The sequence below is a fragment of the Culicoides brevitarsis genome, chromosome 1, assembly GCF_036172545.1.
Source record: "Culicoides brevitarsis isolate CSIRO-B50_1 chromosome 1, AGI_CSIRO_Cbre_v1, whole genome shotgun sequence".
Classification (NCBI taxonomy): domain Eukaryota; kingdom Metazoa; phylum Arthropoda; class Insecta; order Diptera; family Ceratopogonidae; genus Culicoides; species Culicoides brevitarsis.
In genome coordinates this window covers 20,842,280-20,862,931 of record NC_087085.1, presented here as the reverse complement: position 1 = coordinate 20,862,931, position 20,652 = coordinate 20,842,280, and the positions used below count along the sequence as shown (strand labels likewise).

The 20,652-nt window shown below is 27.8% G+C and overlaps 1 protein-coding gene across 1 annotated transcript; it reads right to left on the bottom strand.

The window, feature by feature from the left end:
• Positions 1 to 13,288: 13,288 nt before the first annotated feature.
• LOC134837431 (lipase member I-like) lies at positions 13,289 to 14,242 on the bottom strand. The gene is made up of 3 exons (XM_063852805.1): positions 14,226 to 14,242; positions 14,045 to 14,172; positions 13,289 to 13,980 (listed from the first exon to the last, which is right to left on the bottom strand). The coding sequence occupies exons 1-3, from the start codon at positions 14,240 to 14,242 to the stop codon at positions 13,289 to 13,291; spliced, it is 837 nt and encodes a 278-aa protein (XP_063708875.1).
• Between the last annotated feature and the right edge of the window lie 6,410 nt (positions 14,243 to 20,652).

The following is a 20,652-nucleotide window of genomic DNA, read 5'->3' as shown; positions in this document are numbered from 1 at the left end:
TGTCTTTAAGCAGAATCGCTCGCAGTGCCTTGTTGCATATCCTTTGAATCGCCTTAATATCTTCGTCTTTTATTAGCATCAATATGATTTAAGTTAGAATTATTTTTTTAAGAAAAAATAATTTTAATTTTTAGCTTACCTCAAAACTTGAATAGAAAAATTCACAAATTTTCTTACCACATAGCGCTACTTTTCATCTTGTAACGAACAAGTTAAGACGACAAGCGACGTGCCCACCAATAAATAATTAGTTAACCAACATTTGACTCTCATTCCATTCAAGTACCGTGCCTTACCTTTTTATTATTATATTATTATTATTATTTTATAAAAAAAAAATCCATTTACTTCTTGTTCTCATGCTGCTGCTACCTTTGCTCCATTCAACTATTGCTGCGCGACCAATCCTATAATAAAAACTCGAGTTACTAAATATTTTTAGCTATTTTTGTGTAATCTTACTTACCTGTGTCTTGTCTGCGTTTCTTCAGTATTTTCTATAATAATAATAATTTTTAAAATTATAACAAACGTCTACGAAAATATAAAAAAAACAAGTTTAACTTTGAAATTTATTTGTAAAACACATGAAATCGCTGTGTACCACAAAGAAACAATAATTACATAGTCTCGAAGTCTATGTTGTGCACGAACGAAAACAAAAAAAAATCAATCGCACTAAATATATTTCTCATTAAAATTACGAGTGGCCGAGTTAGAATTAGGAAACAGATACTAAAATAACTTATCGTACAAGTTGATCTCTTTTCCTTTCTATTTTTTGTTGTTTGCACATGGAATTTGTATTGAAAAAAAAAACGTCAATAAATTGTATTATTATTAATACTCGGAGTCTTTGATGGTTTGGCAATACATTGAAGTTCGTAGTACATATGTGCAAAGTCAATTACTTTGCATTACATTGGGACATGACTCGAAAAGAGATATATGATGTCTGGTATTATTTGCATTTGTGGAAATTATTGCTTTGTAATTACTTGTTAGTACTCCTACTGCAGTTATTTATCGAGACAGTTCGTAACGGTATTTCAATGAATATCGGTGAGTATTTATGGCGCTTTCATGCTTAAAGTAGATGAATTGATGATATCTTTTTGTTTTAGATGGTCATGGTTTCTTTATGAAGCAAGGTGAATGTCATTTGCATTCACAGAAGATTCATTTCACAAATTTGCTTAAATAAAAATTCACTAGAATTACTTTTTTTAAGAAAAAAATAATTTTAATTTTTAGATTAAAAAAAAAATAAATAAAAATGCGCTTAATGAAACTACTTGTCTAAGAAAATATTAGTGATGCTTTTTATGTTTTTAAATATTTTTTTAACACTATTTTTTTTAAATGCATGGTTGGAGCCCATATCGACTACTGCAGCTCAATACTGTACCTGAATAGAAAAGAAGAAATTAAAGCAATACAGAAAATTCAAAACAGAGCACTAAGAATCTTGACGCATGGAAATATAGAAAGCAGTGTTTGTCGAATGTTACAGGAAACTAATTTGTTAAGTGTCTACCAACGTATATCGTTTAATGTTTTGATCTTAATTTTTAAGGCAACAAAAAATCAACTTCCGAATTACCTGGCTGTGAATATTGAGAACTAACTGTGCATCCTTTAATCAGCATTTCTGACATTAAGACTAACTCCCAACATTCATAAATCTTGGGATGGGTGATCTATTTTTAATTTGTCGTCTAGAGTAGTGCATTTTTTATTAAGCCTTGTCTCTTTAAACCGAAGATTCAAGACTGTCCCATGTTGAAAAGGCGGTCCACAAATTTATCGCTCGATTCGAAAGTTTCCAGAGGTTAGTGATTTGATTCTCTGATGATGTTGGCTTCTGAAATCGCCAGGTGCTTGATCGACTTTATATTTTATTGGCTTAAATATATTCCAGAGAACCGACTTTATATTTTAAAGTGTGGCTTAAATATATTCCTTAAAAAATCGTAAAACTTAAATTAATATGCTTGATTTGAATTAATTGGAATATAGATTTTAAACTTGAGATGTACTTTTTAAGACATCTTCATTAATTTACCTTTATTGAAATCAGCGAAACTTCCTTGAAAGCATCAATTCTGAAAAGAAAGAAAAAAATAAATTAATAAGTAAGAACATTTATTTCTTGATTGGATATTGTCTCTTTGAGCATTGTGCGACTTGATTGTCGCTCCATCATACCCCTTGAGACATCAATTATCTCTTTATTAAATTTCCTTTTAAATTAAAAGCTTCTGGCGTTCCATTTATTCATCTCCACATTCGATGATTATTAATATGAAAATTATGATAAATTAAACCAGAATAGTTGCACAAAATATAATCAATATCCCTTGAGTCTTTTACAGCTTATAGTAGTTGCATGGATCGACTCGAAATGGAGATATACGAGAAAGATGAAAATTGAAAACTCAATTTAACGAAGCAAATATGATGATAGGTATGAATTTCATCTTCGATTACAGGAACAATGCCGTATCATCATCTTTTAAATGAACGAAATAAACAAAGATATTTATTGATATTATATGCTGAAAACAATGATTTCTCGTTACACGTACATTTACAACTAACAAGCGTGTTTTCTCTTCTCTTCTCTCGTGTATCTCGAGGTTTTGTGTTGCGTTTATTTATGATGTCTATATCCGCCACATATTTTGACTTAAATTATATCGGTTCCAAAATAATATCACCGGATTGGAATGAGACGCACAAGAACACACACATTCACATAAATAAGTTATGGAATCGAATTTCCTTTTATTATTGGGACGTTACACAGAATTTTCTGCTTCCTTATGTGCCCATGTCGTCGTCATCGTCATCGTCGTTGTTGTTACCGTTCTTGTTGTTGTGAGGATTTACAATTTTGTGCTATGCTGAATCATGCAAGTGACAATGAAGCATAACATTTGTTGGATTTACATGACTTGGGCTGGGAAATGTAATTCCGAATAATGGTGACGCGTTCCTTTAACAATTTATTATATATTGCTATCTTCCGATATATTTTCCTCCTCTGCTTTTCATCACGCACACAAGCACACACTCGTGATGTTATCAAGTTCTGTCCTTTGTGGCTCTCGATATGGTTAACTTTACGCTCCGATAATTTCAATAACTTGATTAAAACAATTCAATTTTCAATATTTGCAGTGACTTACGGTGCATATCAAACAGAAAATCTCTCTGTGGTTACCTTCGTTAGAGGTAAGCAAACGAGAGTCTTTTAAAATAATAACAATAACGAGCAATAATCATGATTTACTGAGTGAACCACACCATTTTTGCGATAATCCCCCGCACGCACCTCTTGTAATATCGGTCACTAGTTGAACATTGTTTGTCCTGATTTCGATTTTTTAAAAAGCAAAAAAAAAAATTGTAACGATGATCGTTGCATAACGAAACAAAAAAGTACTTGATGTGAAATTAGAGTACGGGGTGGGATTGGCAGTCAAAACAACATTAAATAAAGAAATATTGATGAAAATAAAACAAAGATGATGACAATCGAAAAAAAAAACAATTTCTCGTATTGTTGTATATTCATTTATTTATTGTTTGAATGTTTTCGTTTGTTTTCTCCAAATATGTGTGGCTTCATTATTTATTTTTATTACGAACATTGATTTTGTTTTATTTGGAAATTTAATTTTGTAAAACAAATTATTATTGCTGCATTCGGCGAATTTTTAAAGAACTGTTTTTTACAAGTTTTTAAAAGTAAAAAAAAAATATTTCGTAATAATTATACGAAATTCAAAAGAATTTATAAAAGGATGAAATAAACTGGTCTAATAAATAAATAATAACGAAAAATAAATTTGGCTCTGTTTTGCACAGAGAAAATAAATTTTTGGTAATCAAAAAAAAAAAATTTCAGCTTTTAAATTTAATAAAAATTATTTTTTGCTGAATAAAAGTAGAGCTACTCTAAGCTCTCTAAGCCAAAATAAATTTGTAAAAAATAATAGTTATTTAAAAAAATTAAATCTTTATAATTGGATAAGATGGGGGATGACAAAATGGGTGATGATTCCAGAAAACAAAATGGAACCTGAATTAAACGTAGATGAAATTTAGAATTTAATGTTGAAGTCACAGATTTCTTGTCTTTTTATGTACCTATTATTGAGAAATATAAAAATACGTCTTAATTTGTCTGTAGTTTCTCTCGCTCAAATTGTGACTTTTTAACATTATTAAAATTCTCTAAATGCTACTAGGGAAAATTAAATTTTTTAAGCGGGTATTTCTTGTTCAATAAAAAAAAATAAATTGAATAGAATGAAAGAAAAATCATGTACAAAATAAAGTTTAAAATATTTTAGAAATAGATTAAAATATTTTTAATTTTGATTTAAAATCCAAATTTTTTAATTAAAAAAATATTTTGAAATAATTAAATTAAATAGTTGAAAAAATAAAATACCGTTTTTGGTCTTTTTCATAATTTTTCTTTCCCTTTTCAATTTTTGATTTGAATTAAATAATAAAAAGAACATTTAAAATTTTAAATTTTTTTTTTAAATAAATTTTAAATTTTCAAATTTTAATGTAGATAATAAAATAATTATTAATCACAAAAAACTGGCCCTAAACATATTAAAAAATTATTGTTATAAATAATGATAATTAATTTTTCTGTCCCCTTTGCATGTTTAATAAATTGAAATAATTAAATTAAATAGTCTAACTTTAAAAAAATATAAATAAAAGCAATAAGATTTAAATTAAATTTCTTATTAAATTAAATAAATTATAATTTTCTAAATAATAAATTAAAAAAATATTCATTAAAATAAAATTTAATTTTTTTAAAATATTTTTTAGGGGTGACTAACAAAACATATCAAAAATATTTCGCAACTGCCTAACATAAAATAAAATAATTGTTTTTGTAACTACATTTCCTTTCTAACTCACCGATCATCAATCCCGTCAAACAAACAATATAAAATACAAATCGACACAAATCCCTTGGAGCAACATTTTAATTCATTAAACGGTAGCCGAACATTTATTTGTACATATATTACATTTTGTACACACTCTAACATTAAATATGATATTTTAAAATATATAAAAATAATAATAACAACAACTACAATATATAGTTTTAGGCATAAAAACCGAAGTGAAGTACATTTTTGAATAGGAACATTAAATTAAATAACATTTTTGCGAAGAAAATCGTGACCACCAACAACAAGAGCGAACATGCAAACAACGAAAAATTGACATGACATTCTAATAAAATTATATTCATGTACTGTATGCTAACAAATATATTAAAAAAACATGAATTTTTCGGTGAGAGGATATTTTTGTGAATTCAAAAAATGAGTCTCAAAAATTACGAGTTACCTTTAATCTGCGTCTTTTATCTCGTCATGTCAGGTTACGAACGCACAATTTATTCTTTGTGAGCTTTTATCATTTGTCTCCGTTCACTTACAATATTTCAGCAATATTAGGCTATCAGTTTACTTTTTATGGTGTATTTTGCAAGAACTTTATTTATGATTTTATTAAATAAAATTTTTTTTTGTCTTGTCTTGAATGCACCTTAAATGCGCGCGCGTATCGCATGGATATCAAATTAATTGGCCAAAATATGGGCTTGTCTTGTCTTGTGCTCTTGTTCAGTTACGCTCACATGAACTCTTTGCGCGCGTTGGTTTCGTTCTTGTTTTTATTTTGTTTTTTTTCTTGTTTGGTGGCACAAACACACAAAAAATTGTTTATGAGCATAAAATTAAAATATAATTATGATTAGATACATGCGAGTTGCGCGTAGCAGGTGAATATTTTGTGTGTCACTGGACTAATCTGTGGCATGAACTTGCCGCTGTGCACTTTTGGAACAAGGTGTGACAATCAACATTCACCTAGCCAGCGCGCCAAGAGATAAAATAATTAACAATTTTGTTTTTTATTCTATTTTCGCACAAGAAAAAAAAATCATGTGATGGCTTGAAGGCGATTTTTTCGCTCGCCACGCGTTAAAAAACTCAAAAATTAACTGAGCATATCGATGCAATTACAATAAATTCGAAAAATTTGCCAATAATATCAAAAAACATTTTATAAAATAGAAATAAATGGAAATTATCATAAAAAAAACAAAAATTAAAAAAAATGTTGAACAGGTATTAAAATTTCTTGCATGCCTGCACATTATTGAAATGTTCTTTGAGGCGATTTGCAAATTTATATTTTGTGTGTTTTTTATGGCGCACCAGAAATTCACCTAAGGCCTTAAATAATAAATAATGGCAATGGTTGAGTTCAGTCACACTTTACTTTTTTTTCTCTAACAATTTTTCAAAAGGAGCAAAACCACCAGGAATTTCGCACACACGAAAAAATTGCACAACGCATGTCGATGCCATGCCAGGGCAGGCAGGCAGGCAAGCGTACAAAAATAACCAGAAAATGTCTAAATTGTATCATTATCATTAAAATTTTTGCATGCATTCCCACATTCGCCGTCGCTCGTTGTTCGCTCACTGCTGATGTTCTTTGATTCGTGCACATGTTACAAGATTAAATAATGATACCGCTGCTAAGCCAGCTTTTTAGTTGGAAAATATTGTGAAACTTGTAAACAAATTACCGTGTGTGTGTGTGATTTTCGGTGGAAAATTCAGTTTTAATTTTATGTTGCTCGGTGATGCAGAAAATATCACCTAATTTGCCAAAAAAGCAGTTTTGCATGTTCGTTCGACGATGCGAATATAAACGTTCAAAAAATATGTTACACACGAATGTATGCGAAAGAATTTTACCTTTTGGTCCAATTTTTCAACAACTCGTAAACTTGAGATTTTATATTTATTAATTAAGTTGGCATGGCGCGCAGAAGTTTCAACATCACCAGAACCGAACGGTGGAAAAAATGTTTAATAAAATCTTTGGATATATGGGTTTGGTTACACTCCACTTACTGCGTAAGTACTCAATAAATGCGCCGCGCGATAGAAAAAGACACCGATTATTGCAGAGAAAAAATAAGTAAATGGATTCATTATAACAATAACAATAAAATTAATTTTAGTCGAGCGCGATTCGAGTTTCAGTATTTCATGTGGTTAAAGTGTTATTTGTGTAATTAAAAGCTTTATTTTTTGCTGTTGGAATGTGAAAATATGTATAAAAATGTCTATTTTTATTGTTTTTATTGCATGCGATGTGAAAATTTACATCTGGCAGTCATTGAGTAGATTTTTTTTTGTTCATTGAACAGAAATTTGGTATTGAACTTTAGTGTGATTCAGAAAAAAATCAAAAATTTTTTCCAGAATTTTTTCTTTTGGTTATTTTTTTTCTATAAAATTCAAATGTTTTTTTTTATTTAAAAAAAAAATAAATAAACAAAAAATAAAATAATGAATAAAATTTATAGGCCATTAAATTTAATTATTTTTTTAAATGTAAAAAAAAAATAAAAAATAATTAAAAAATAGGAAAATTTTTGTCAACTTTTAAATTAAAAAATTTTTTAAAAATATCCATTTTTGAATAAAATTAAATATTGATATGAACTTAACTTGCTTTAAAAACGCATTATCGATCGAAAATTTGATGAAAAAATTTTTGAGTCACGTGACCAAATTTTTAATATTTTTTTTAAATATTCATTTTGTGAAATTTTATTAAGTTTTTGACTTAACAACTTAAAATAATAAAAGTAAAAATTATTTTTGATTGTTCATTTTTTGTTCAAAAACGTCAATTAAAAAATATTAAATAATTAAAAAAATTTTAAAATTTAAAAAAATTTGTTAAAAAATTTTATTTTTTTGATGAAAAATTTGTTTTGAAATGTAATTTATTAAATTAAATTTCATTTAATTTTAAAATTGATTATAAATTAATTTTAAAAAAAGTTTCTTATTTAAGAATATAAAATTAATTTTTAAAAATTTTTAATTTATTTAAAAATTAAATATTTAAAAAATAAAAATTTAATTGCATTCAATTAACAACATTTACAATAAAACAAAAACTAAATAAATTTTTAAATAAAAAAATAAATAATAAAAATTAAATATTTTTTAAAATATTTATTAAAAATTTAAAGTTTAAGCTAATTTAAAATTCAAAATATTATTTAAAAATATTAAAGAAAATTTATAATCGTTAATTTTCATATCACGTTTTTCTTTCATAAAATTATTTAAAATTAGATTTTTTTTATCTATTCAAAAAAAAAAAAATCCTATTTAGGTACTCACCTTTGACAGGAAACGATTCGCTGCAGCACACGAAGTTGTTAGTTTTATGAATATGAAAAAATTCTAATTGAATTCTTTGTCACGCATGCAAAATTTGTTCCATAATAAGGCTCACGAGAGTTCATGTGTTCAGCTATACAAAAAGTTCTTGCTTTATTATAATAATTACACTTTTGCTTGCATGCAGTTTTATTCATAAATACTTTACTTACTGGTATGTCGTTATTTAATGGAGCTCATAATGGAAGAATAATTTGTTTATTGCAACGCGTACATTCATGACGATAAATACTTTTATTTTTATTTTAATGAAACAAAAATTCTACCGAGACTTTGAACTTTTCAACTTTTATCAAGAAAAATTAAATTATGATTGAATAAATTTTTCTTCTGTAATAAAAAAAAACGTTTCCTTATCAAATTCCACTTCACTTCTAATTTTTCCGGCTCCCCCTTTTCGCGCGTTGTAACTTTTTACTCTCTAAAAATATAATTTCATTATTTTCATACATGCACGAGCAAAGCGATAGCGTCTCATAAAAGGCATAAAATAAAATCAAAGGAGATACGAGAAGAACGGAAAGACGTTAAATAAGACACACCACATGCGAAACGATCTGAAAAGTCAAACCTTAACACACACACTCACGACGTTAGGATCCATTTCGACACGTAAATTGAATAAATTTAAGACAAAATTTTATGGTGTGACGCATGATTTGCTGCGTTCCTCCTCGTTAATGTGTTTATTAAATTTTCGCGCTTTTTACACGTAGTGACAATTACTGAAAAGTACTTTTTTTTTTGATAAAATGTTATTTTTTTCCTAGATATTATTCAAATAAATTGGAAGAAGAGGAAGACGAACTCGAGCATCATTATTGTCAAATTAAATTTTGGCACGTGTGTGGCAAGAAATATCGATAACAGCAAATATTTGAAAGAAAAAATTGATGAAAAACGGAAATAATGACGTGATGATGAGAATCGAACAAAAAAAGAAGCCTTGGAATGTTTATTTACACACAACAATAACGCAAAAAGTAAATAAAGTTATTGTTTGGATTCACACGAATGTCAGTGACTTGCCGCCCATTCAGGCTAATTAACGGTTATTATGCTAAAAAAAACTAATGATTGGTTTCAAGAAGTTGAATAACCCAAAAAATTTAAGTTTAAAAAAAACTTTTGAGAAACTCGTAATTTAGTGTCGTATTAAGAGATAAAAAATGCAAGTTGATGATTTATTACGGAACAACTCACTAGAGCACTTAATTTATATCTATCTTGCATTTTTTTCGGATCTCTAGTTTACCTTCTTGCTTATTCACTAGAATGTCGTTTAAAAGTAAACATGTGAATATGTGGAGGATTTCATAACAAAACAATGAGCTGTTTGAGAAAAATGAAAAAAAAAAATTAAAACATAACAAAGTCTAGCAGGTGTCGTAATTGCTTAAGTTTGGTTAAATCTTTTATGTTACTTCGTATGGTGCGCGATGTTTGTTAGATTGCATTCATTTTGGTTTGCATTGTGTAGTTTCTTTAAACATATTGTTTCAAATATCAAGTTTGAGTTTATGCGTTCTGAGGAAAAAAAACCGGGCTTTATTTAATGAATGTGTCTTTCGGTCTTGGTAAGTGCAATAATAATTAATTTTAATTTTTTTTTTAATAGCTTAAATCAAATTTTTTTGATTAAAAATTTTGAATAAATTTCCAATTATTTTTTTTAATAATTTAATTTTTAATCAAATTTTTTGGTTAAAAATTTTGAATAAATTTCCAATGATTTTTTTTTTAAATAATTTAATTACTTATTTTTTTAAATTATAATTTTAACTAAATTAATAATTTTAAATATATGTAATTATTTTTTAACTTTAAATTTTAAACTTTTTATGTAAAATTGAAATGAAGCTTTTTAAATTTCAAAATATATAATTTTTAGTCAGTTTTCGTAAAATTTTCTGAAAATAAATAATTAATTCTATTTGCCTGAAAATTAAATAATTTTGATTGATGGTTAAAATTTGTTTAAAAATCGAACTTTATCCGAAATTTTTAAATAAAAATAAATCATATTAAGGCAAATTTAAAATTAGTATTAAAAATTGATCTAAAATGAATCTTAAAATATAAACCTTTTTTTTGCTTTTTAGAATTTTCCTATTAAATTCAATCTTTTTTTAATTATTTTTTTTTATTTGCTAAATTGACGCAAATCATTTCAAGTTTGCTTTGGACTGCTCACAAAACAGTTGTTAAAATATCATTTGATTGACAGTTTTCGATCAAAACAAAATTTTGACTTTGACATAACCTAACACTTGAGAAAACATTCCAATTTTTCATTATCAAAAAATTGACAAAAACAAAATTTTCGCCAATATAAAATTCAAACATGTCTTAAATTGTACTTAGTATCACTTAAGCTGTGATCAGTGTCAACCGAATAAGAAGAAAAATGGTAAAACTTTTGTGGTTTTCCATAATCTGCATAATTGTACTTTGCGAAGTGCATTGTGTTAGACATATGGATTATGATACAATGAAAGACGATACTTTAGAATATGCCGGAGATAAAGTAACGAATTGGTTAGTGAGATTTGGACTTTTTATGGTCACACTTTTTGCTGACAACAAACCTAAAACTATTGATGAAGCTTTGACAATCAAATGCTATCGAAAGTAAGTTTTTGAATTTTTTTGTTGACTTTTCATTATTTTTTGGGTCTTTTAGACATCACAAGGAAGGTTTTAAGGTATCACATGAACGAACCGATTTCAAAGGTTTGATCGATGAAAAAAAGAAATTTGCTCTTTTGATAAACAGTGCTGAAGATGGAGGAGCATGGCTTAATCAAACAGCGCATGGTATGACGAACTTTCAATTAATGCAAATAAATTTTGAACTAAACATTAATTTCTTAGATTACATTAGACACCATGACATCAATGTATGTTCCGCAGTTTGGTATCCTCTGAGACACTTAGATGACGCGTTCAAACTTGCTTCTGAAAAATTATTGAAATTCATTGAGAATGTGAATGACCATGGAAAAGTCCGATACGAAGATATGACTTTTGTCGCTCTTCATATGGGAGTAGAAGTTGCTGCTACAATCGCTGCTAATATAAAAGCCAAAAAACGTCTTGTTGGTGAAATTTTTGCATTAAACCCTCATCCTGCTAAAAAAGATAACCTTGCAACTAATTTGGATACCACTGATGCCAGATATGTTCAAGCAATTTCAACGACAAAAGGTTCTCTTGATGATCTTGACTATCAAATGGCTCATCAAACATTTATCCCGAACTTGGGTATAAGTCCACAATTGCCCTGCACTTATAGGAGAGCGGTTGGTGGCAGTGATATCGACCAAGACAAATGCAGTGAGATGATAGTTGTAGAATATTTTAGATATTCTTTGAATAAGGCACTTCACTTTAAGGCACAAAAATGCGACAATTCTTACATTTATCTGGCAAGACAATGCAGCAAAGAATTCGATCGGATGGGAGTGAACGCTAACGGAGAACGTGACGGAAGATTTTATCTGGAGACCTTTGGTGGACCTCCGTATGTTGCTTTGAATCATAAAAAAGAATATAGGAAAAAGAAAAGGATCGAAATGGAGAAAAAGAAAGAGGAGGAAGAAAAAGAGGATGAAATTTCAGAAGAAGAACCTGATAAAGAGGAATCAGAAAGCGAAGAAGAGACAGAAATGGAAGACAGAAAGTCGGAAGAAAATAAATCAGAAGAAAAGCAATCCGAAGAAAAAAAATCTGAAGAAAAAGAATCAGAAGAAAAAGAATCGAAAGAAAAAGAAATGAAGAAGAAAAAATCAGAAGAGGAAGATGACGACAACAAATTTGAAGGTTTCGATTTTTCAAGCAAAGAAGAAGACGAGAAAAAGAAGAAGAAAGAAGACAAGGATGAAAAAGAAGAGAAAGATAAGAAAAAGAAAAAAGAGGACGAAGACGAGGAAAAAGATAAGAAGAAGAAAAAGGAGAGTAACGAAGAAGAAGAAGAAGATACACATAAGAAGAAAAAGCATCATAAGGACGATGAAGAAGAAGAAGATAAACATAAAAACAAGGAAGATAAAGACCAAGAGCATAAAGAGCATGATCATAAGAAACATGGAAAAGACAAGAAAAAAGGTAATAAAAAGAAGGATCAAGAAAATGTGAGTCATGAAGAGAAGGATCCTCATAAGGATCACCATAAGAAACATAAAGACGGAAAGGAGAACCACGATGGTCACCATAAGCACAAACATGAACATCATGAGGAAAAACATCATGGAGGACATAAACACAAACAACATAAGAAGCATCATTAAAACAGAAAATGCTAAAATAAATTTTGTAACTTTGTTTCCTGTTAATAAATAAACCGGACCTGAATAAAATTTTGTTTTAAATTTTTCTTAATTTTAGCCCATTTCCACAAATTTTTGAAGTGCCCTTATCAAATCTATATGACACTGCAATTAAGGGCGGATCCAAGGGCTAATCAGTGCCTTAAAGGACAAATTTTGTGCATTTTGATTAATTTAGTGCTTTTTAATGTGAACGAGATTTTCAAATCTGGTAAATGAAAAAATGTCCTTATGAAAATCCCTAGTTCATACAAACTGCACATCGAGATCGAATTTCTAACAATTTCTCTTATTTTCGAAATACTGAAGACATAAAAAGCATGTCTTTATGGAAAAAAACGCTAAATTGGTTAAATTCTAAAAATAAAAGGCTATTAAACAAAGTTGCAAAAAAATTCAAAGTTTTTTTTACTTATAACGGATTTTTTTTTCAAAATTCATCTACTTTTATTATTTTTTAAAATCTTAAATAAATGAAAATTTAGCATTTTTATAATTATTTCAATTTGTGTTAAAACTCGAAAAAATTTAAAAAATAATTAAAATAGAGTTTTACAGTTTATAAAAATTAAATTAAATAACAAATTTAAATTTCGTCACATTTCATTTATTTTTCTCATTTTAGAAGATTTAAAAGTCTTTTGTTTTCACATATGGAGCTGCAGGGAAAGGTTCAAAGTAAAAAACTCCACTAATTCCTTCGGCATGTACTCCAAACCGATCATAAACATGTTGCTTGCCACAATTTTGCACAATATAGTTGGTAATGTTTCGGTTACACTTCATTGCTGTAAATTCATATTCTGGATTCAAAGAATATCTGAAGTAATCAACAGCCAATTGGTGACTGCACACAAACTTGAGTTCCATGTAACTATTCAAGCAGGGAGTTTGTGGAGTTCTTCCCAAATTTGGCTTAAAATTTTGATGCCCCACAATTAACTCAGTTCCCAAGACATTCGAAGACGTGTAAAGAGCTTGAACGTATTTTGCGTCTTTCGGATCTAAGCGACCTGCAGGATTCTCCTGTATATAAGTTGAGTATAGTGGTCCAAAGGGATCCAAAGCGTAAATTTTGCCAACTTTATTATCTACTTTGTTGCTAGCGGCGCCAGCGATATGCGCTCCTATGCCATGACCCACGAGAGAAATGTCATCATAACTAATGCCGTGATCTTCATGTAGGAGCTTAATGAAATGAGCGGTACGTCGAACAACTTTTGGAAGCGATTCTTCTTTTAATTTCATCAAATCAATTTCCCATGCAAGTTCTTCCCAATAAATTAGACATACATTTGAGCTATTATTGTACTTTCGATAGTCTGAAATAAGAAAAAAAAATAAATAAATAAAAAAATAAAACCGTGGTAAAAAAATAAAATTCACCTAAAGCAACGTCATCCATCCATTTCAGGTCCATCAATCGTCTCCATCCATGAATCAAAATTACTACGGGAACACCGCTGTCGATTAACTTAGGAACGTGCCTATAAAATGGTTTCTTTTCCCCTTTTCTAAAAAAAATTCATTTTTAAATTTCAAATATTAAAAAAAAAGAAAAACTCACTTGTCGTAACAAAACATTGATACGTGATTATTATTAAGTGCATTGCTGTTATATTTAAAATCTGGTATACCAATGTTATTGATCATGAATTTCCCTACTTTTCCAAGGAGCTCAAATAACCACGGATTCACGGCTTCACTCGCAATTGAAAAACCCGGAAAACTGTGCGCAGAGGCAACACAAAAAAATAAAAGGAACAGTGAAAATTTTGCCATTCTGACACTAAGTAACAGATAACGGCATCAATGAAACTGACTCGAAGGTAAGACGTTTCTTACTTTTATAATGCCAATAATTTTTGTTTTTATCAATTTTATCAAAAAATTAGCGTATCGTATTTTAACAAGTGTTTTTGTGACATCACCTTCAAAAAAAGTTAGAATTGTTTTTTGCAATCAGAATTTTTTTTTCAAGGTTCAAAAATATTTAAATAGCTGTTTTGAATTCGCGTCATTGCAAAATTTTTGATTATTTATTTTGCATCATTTTTTTTAAATTTTTTAATTGAAGTTGATTAATTAAATTTGAACGCTGAATGTCAAAATGTAAACGATCAACTTTAGAATGATGGTTTTCTGGTGAAAAATTATCATCTTGAAGTGAGAAATGTTTAGGATAAAAAATATTTGAGTATTTTTCGACAAGTTCATAAAATTCTTTAAAGAAAATTTAGACAACAAAAATTATGTAGTACAAATCTCTGATACAGTCGCATATTGATTACTGCAGAACGATAATTATGCTGATGAAGAACGAAGATATAAAGGCGATTCAAAGAAGATGCAATAAATCACTTGAAGAGTAGGCTCAATGAAACAGAATTACTTGAAGTGAAGCAGAGAGTTTATTTTAATGCACTGAAACTAATAGACAAAGCCAAAAATGGTCTGCCCTCGGAGTACTTGACAGAAAAATTGACAACTAAGGGAGAATCACAATTTTACGGACTTCAAAATTGAAAGTTTTCTGCCCTATGAGCGAAAAACGGGTCAGAATGATCCCTATAGGGATCAGGTTGATCCCTTAAGAGTCAATTTGATCCCTTTTTTTGATCCCTTAAGGGATCAATTTGCTCCATTAAGGGTCAACCTGATCCCCTTTCGAATCTGCAGATCCAAAAATTTGAATCATTCAAGAGATCATATTGACCTCTTAAGAAATCAAAATGATCTCTTGAATGATTTAAAATTTTGGGTCTGCAGATGACCGATTCGAAAGGAGATCAGGTTGATCTCTTAAGTGATCAGATTGATCCTTTAATGGAGCAAATTGATTCCTTGAGGGATCAATCTGACCCGTTTTTCGCCCATTGGGTGTTAAAAAAAATCGACGGGTGAAACAAAGTTTACTGGTACAAAAAGTAAAATTCTGTGCCGATCGAAACATTATCCTTCTTTTTTACAATCCTAGATATCAAAATCCGCTTTTAAAAAATTTGTCTAAAAAATCAATTCGCTAACCTTCTGTTAAATTCGTTGTCTAAATATTTTTCCTTTGGTTGTTTTTAAAGTTTACCACATTCTCACCTTCTTTCTTTCCTCATCATCGCCATCATCTACCTAACTAACTAAACTGTGCCATCCACACCGAATAGACCAAGTTTCATGCTGTTTGCTGATTGCACCGACACAAACAGCAACATATTTATTTTGAATGGCACCTCAACATAACAATTGCCAGTTGTTGTCGTCGTTTTGTTATTTTTTTCTCTTCTCTTCTATTTCGCTATTTCATCGTGTCGGAGTGTTTGTTACCTTTTAGACATCTCACAAGTTTTATAAGTTATATATTTATTTCTTCTTTTAAAAGACTTGTTGTTGTTGCTTTTTTTTTTGTTATTTTGCATACAATATACACGTTTATTGGTGCACTATTGTTTCACAAGCTTTGTTAAACTTTATTTTTAACGGTGTTTAAAACATTTGCCTGCACAGAGAAATAAGAAGTTTTCAAGTATTTTTCTGATGTGATATTTTAACAACATTTTGATTTTTTTTTTATTTTAATAAAATGAATAATAGGCAAACTTTCAAGTATTAACAGGGAAAAAAAATCTTTACAATTACAAAATTTATAATTAAGTTTGAAATTTATGATTTTAAGAATGTTTTTAAGTTGTAATAAATTGTAATTTCACTTACCTTTCATATTGAGCGAAATTCCGCTAGAATCCTGTCAAGAAGTAGAAATGCAATTAAATTTTGATTAAAACAAATTTCATTTGGTACTCGCGCACGAACAACTCCAAATTTGAATCTAGTTTATAATAATATCGTTTGTCGCATAAGTTGCTCTCTAATTTACTACAAAATGTGAAAATTACGGCAGAAAATGTGGAAGAAGATAAATTGCAACGTTAAAATGTTTGCCAGCACAGGCATTCAGGAGACAAATTCAAATCATCGTGTCACTAATTTGTTTTCTGCATATCCGTTTAAATAACTTGTTAGAAGTGTTACATAACTTGATATATATGAATGTTCTTTATTACGTTATAATTTAACTGAATTACACGTTAATTATTTGCACGTCGCTTTTCGTCTTAATTATCTCAGGAAAAAAAATTAAAACATGCACTTTTTTCATGTATTTTTCTCATAAAATGTAATCCAATTATTATTCATGTTGTGCGAATAAATGAATGGATGAGATGTCAATAACCCATTATGTTAACGCAATAATCATTGGATGAAAAAAAAAATAGCAAAAACACATAAATTTTATTTTAAAAGTCAATGCAAAACAACAATGTAGGTACCTACGAATAACAAATTACAATTATACATTAACTGCACAAAAAAACGCGCATATAATAATTTACATTATGTTATTATGAATATTTAATAAATAAAAGTGAGACTTGTGTATTTACAACAACAACAACAACAGATAATTTGACCTCATGTCTGACACCAAATAGTAAATAATTTTGTCTGTTTCCCTCTCGACAACGCACTTTTGGGTCTACTACTCGGGAAATAAATTAGCAAAATATTTATTATTATATCACATGGGTATTATTATATCGTAATGTAGTATAGGAACTAGTTATTATTCAATTTGTGTGATTTTTTTGGAGTGTTTCATGAGAAACGTAAATAAAAAATATTTTTTCAAAATAATTAAAACTATTGATAAAATAAACAAAATTTTAATGTTTATTTACATTAAAAAAAATATTTGTTTAATTAATATTTTTTACAATTGGTTAAATATGTATGTTGTTTGTATAGAAATTACAAAAATAATATTTGGTTAACAAATTTATGATATTTGTTGTCAAAAAAAAAAAGAATAAATAAATAAATAAAAAATAAAATAAATTAAAGGCAATATTGTAATACTTTTTAAAATATTCATTAAATATTAAAAAAAGAAAGAAAAATGTGAAAATTAATTTTTTATATAAAATCATATTTTTTTAAAAATTATTTAACATTTATATTAAATAAGAATATGAACAAATTTTAACTTTTAACAAATAAAGCTTTAAAAAATAATTAAATGTTATATTTTTTAATTGAAATTTAAATCATGAAATATTTTGTACCTATACCTAAAATTATTTTTTTAATCATATAACAGTTAATTTGTTAAATTTTTAAATTTAATTTTTTTTTTAATTTTTACTTTTATAATTTTTTTTTATTTTTTAAAAAATTTAATGTTAATTTTGTTATTAAAATTAAATTATATTAAAATAAAAATTATTAATTTTCTAAACTAAAAATCTAGAACCTTTTACGAGTAACTTCCCAATTATAATATCTCGTGATATAAAACTAAAAAAAATATTAAATAATAATAATAAAATACTTTTCTGATCAATATAAATTAGTTTCTAAAATGTTGTTCAATGAATACCAGATAAGATATTTATTAATAGAACGCACATTCCTCTCATGTGTTTAAAATCTTGTAAAACGCCTAATATGATACTTTTAAGGTTTGTTCCGTTCTCAAGTCTCGCATGTCATTCTAGCAAAGTGAAAGGAAGTTATTTATGAATCGAAATATTTAATTCTACGAAACATTTATGAAAAAAAACAAAATTTTCGTCATTTTATTTATGTTTACATCGGAAACAAAAATACAAATAAATAAATAAATAAAATGAAACTAAAAGGAGATATAATTAATAAAATTTATTCACTGTTCCGAAAATTAATATTTATGAATATTTGATAGAGAACTAATACATTAAAATTTTAAATGGTTTAAAAGTACAACATACATGTGCAAATATTAATACAATAAACAATATTGTTCAAACAAATGTGTCTCACATTTTAATATAAAATACCTGACAATATTAATATCGAGTTTTAATCAGATACCAAATGATTCAATTAAAATTTTATTCATACATTAATAAAATATCGAGTGCGTTATGTTTGCACAACTTATGTTTATGTTTGTCGTTATTATTATTGCAATGTGTGACAATAATATTTTTAGCAACAACAGGCCAACAACAGCAGCTCGCAGCAAAAACAAACTCTCGCAACACCACCTTAATGATAATTATTATTTTATTTTTCCTGATTGTCGTCGTCGTCGTTGTCGTACGTCGTACGGAGCTTGATCTGGATTCGAAATCACGTGTGAACCACTACTGGATAAATTTTCATTAAAAAACAGTTCAGTTGTATAAATTACATTTATGATTTATTGTTGTGCCCTCAACTATGTGACATATAACATAGTTTTTCTTGCTTGCTGTTCGTTCTCTGCTGGGTAACACGACAATAACTTACTCTCGAGACGTACGGCTACACACCTTTTTAATTATCATCAGTTGATAAAACGTGCACAATCTGCGCGCCATATGAGCGACTATGCTTTAATTACAAAATTATAATCGTTGCATTATTTGTGTTTTAAAGCGCGCGGCGGTAAAAGGATGGTAATGTGTCACAACACTCTCGACAAGTGAAATAATTAATTCCTTTATAATTAATGCTATCGATTGATGTAAATTTATTGAAGTTTTAATTAATCATGCAATGCAATTGTCATAAATTCTTATATAATCGCGTGAGTTTTTTTGTGCGTCTATCGATTTTTTGAGCAGTTCTTGCAATGCTTTTGTGTGTGCGAACAAGACATAATTCGTGGGATTATGATTGTTATTACAACGAATGTGACTTTTTAACGAATGTTGATTGTATTGTCATAAATATTGACATAAGCATGCAAAATACTGATCATTTGAATGCGAGGATTAAAGCTTGTTAGTTTCTCAATTGGGGAAGCTAAAGCTATTTTTTGAGAAAACTGAACATTTTTTATAGGAAATTTCGAAAATTATTTTTTTTCGATTTTTTTTTATTCAAAGACGTATTTATAAAAAAAACTCGAGTTCTAAAAGGTTAAATATCAAAATTGGACAAAAAATAATTAATTAAGAATTTTTAACGGATGGAAGGAAACAAAAATTGATACTAAAATTTCTTGAATTAATGAAAAATATTGATTTTTGAAAAAAATAAATTTCTATTTTTTAATAATTTTTATTTTTTAAAATTCTTAAAATATTTAAAAATAGAATTAATTTTTAAAATTTAATTTAATAAATTAATTTTATTTTATTAATATTAAGAAAATAAAATAAAATTAAATTTTATTAAGAAAATCGAAATCTAATTTCTTAAGGTATTATTTAAAATTTTCAATTAATTTTAGAACAATCTTAATAATTTCTTACTTTAAAAAAATTGAGATAAACTAGAAGATAAGCAAAAAAATCATTAGTTAAGAAATTACTTAAATTAATTTAAAAATTTTTAAGCTTTAAGTAGGTAGAAAGAATTTTGGAAAAAAAAATGATTTTGAAAAATTTTCTCGTAAATTAGCAAGTTAAGCTTTTCATACGTTAAGCCAAGTCTCAAATCAATCTCAGTTTAAAAAATAAGGAAACACGCTATTCACAAAAATCCATTCATCGATCATTTTCATGGCTACGCTAGTTCCTAACGAATATAAAATTCGAAGCAAAAAATGACAACAATACCTTTTCTTTTTATTGTTCTTCAAAAAAATTAAGTACAGAGACAATAAGTTCATGATCCAAGTTAGTTAGCCCAGGGGCACGCACTCCCTACAACAACAACAAAAACCTCAATTCATTAACAAATCATTATTCATTAAACTCACAGAGAAACAAATTATCACCCATGTTGGTCCCGAATTCCGTTCCGATCGGTATTTGATAAATCACTGCACAAAGAAAAATGTTTTTAATAAATATATCGCGCGCAGTAATTAATCAAACAAATTAAAGTAATTGCTACTCGACACATGACGAGCAAAAAAATGCACGATTTTTGACAGTCGTAAGCATCACGATAACAACAACAACAGAAAAAAAACCAACAAAACATTTCATTCATGATTGAAATTTATTTTATAAACATAAGCCTCCTTC

Excerpts from the sequence above, each read along its gene's own strand:
- LOC134837431 (XM_063852805.1), bottom strand. Across the intron at positions 13,981-14,044 it reads GATGGATGACGTTGCTTTAG|ACTATCGAAAGTACAATAAT; the intron begins GTGAATTTTATT and ends TTCTTATTTCAG.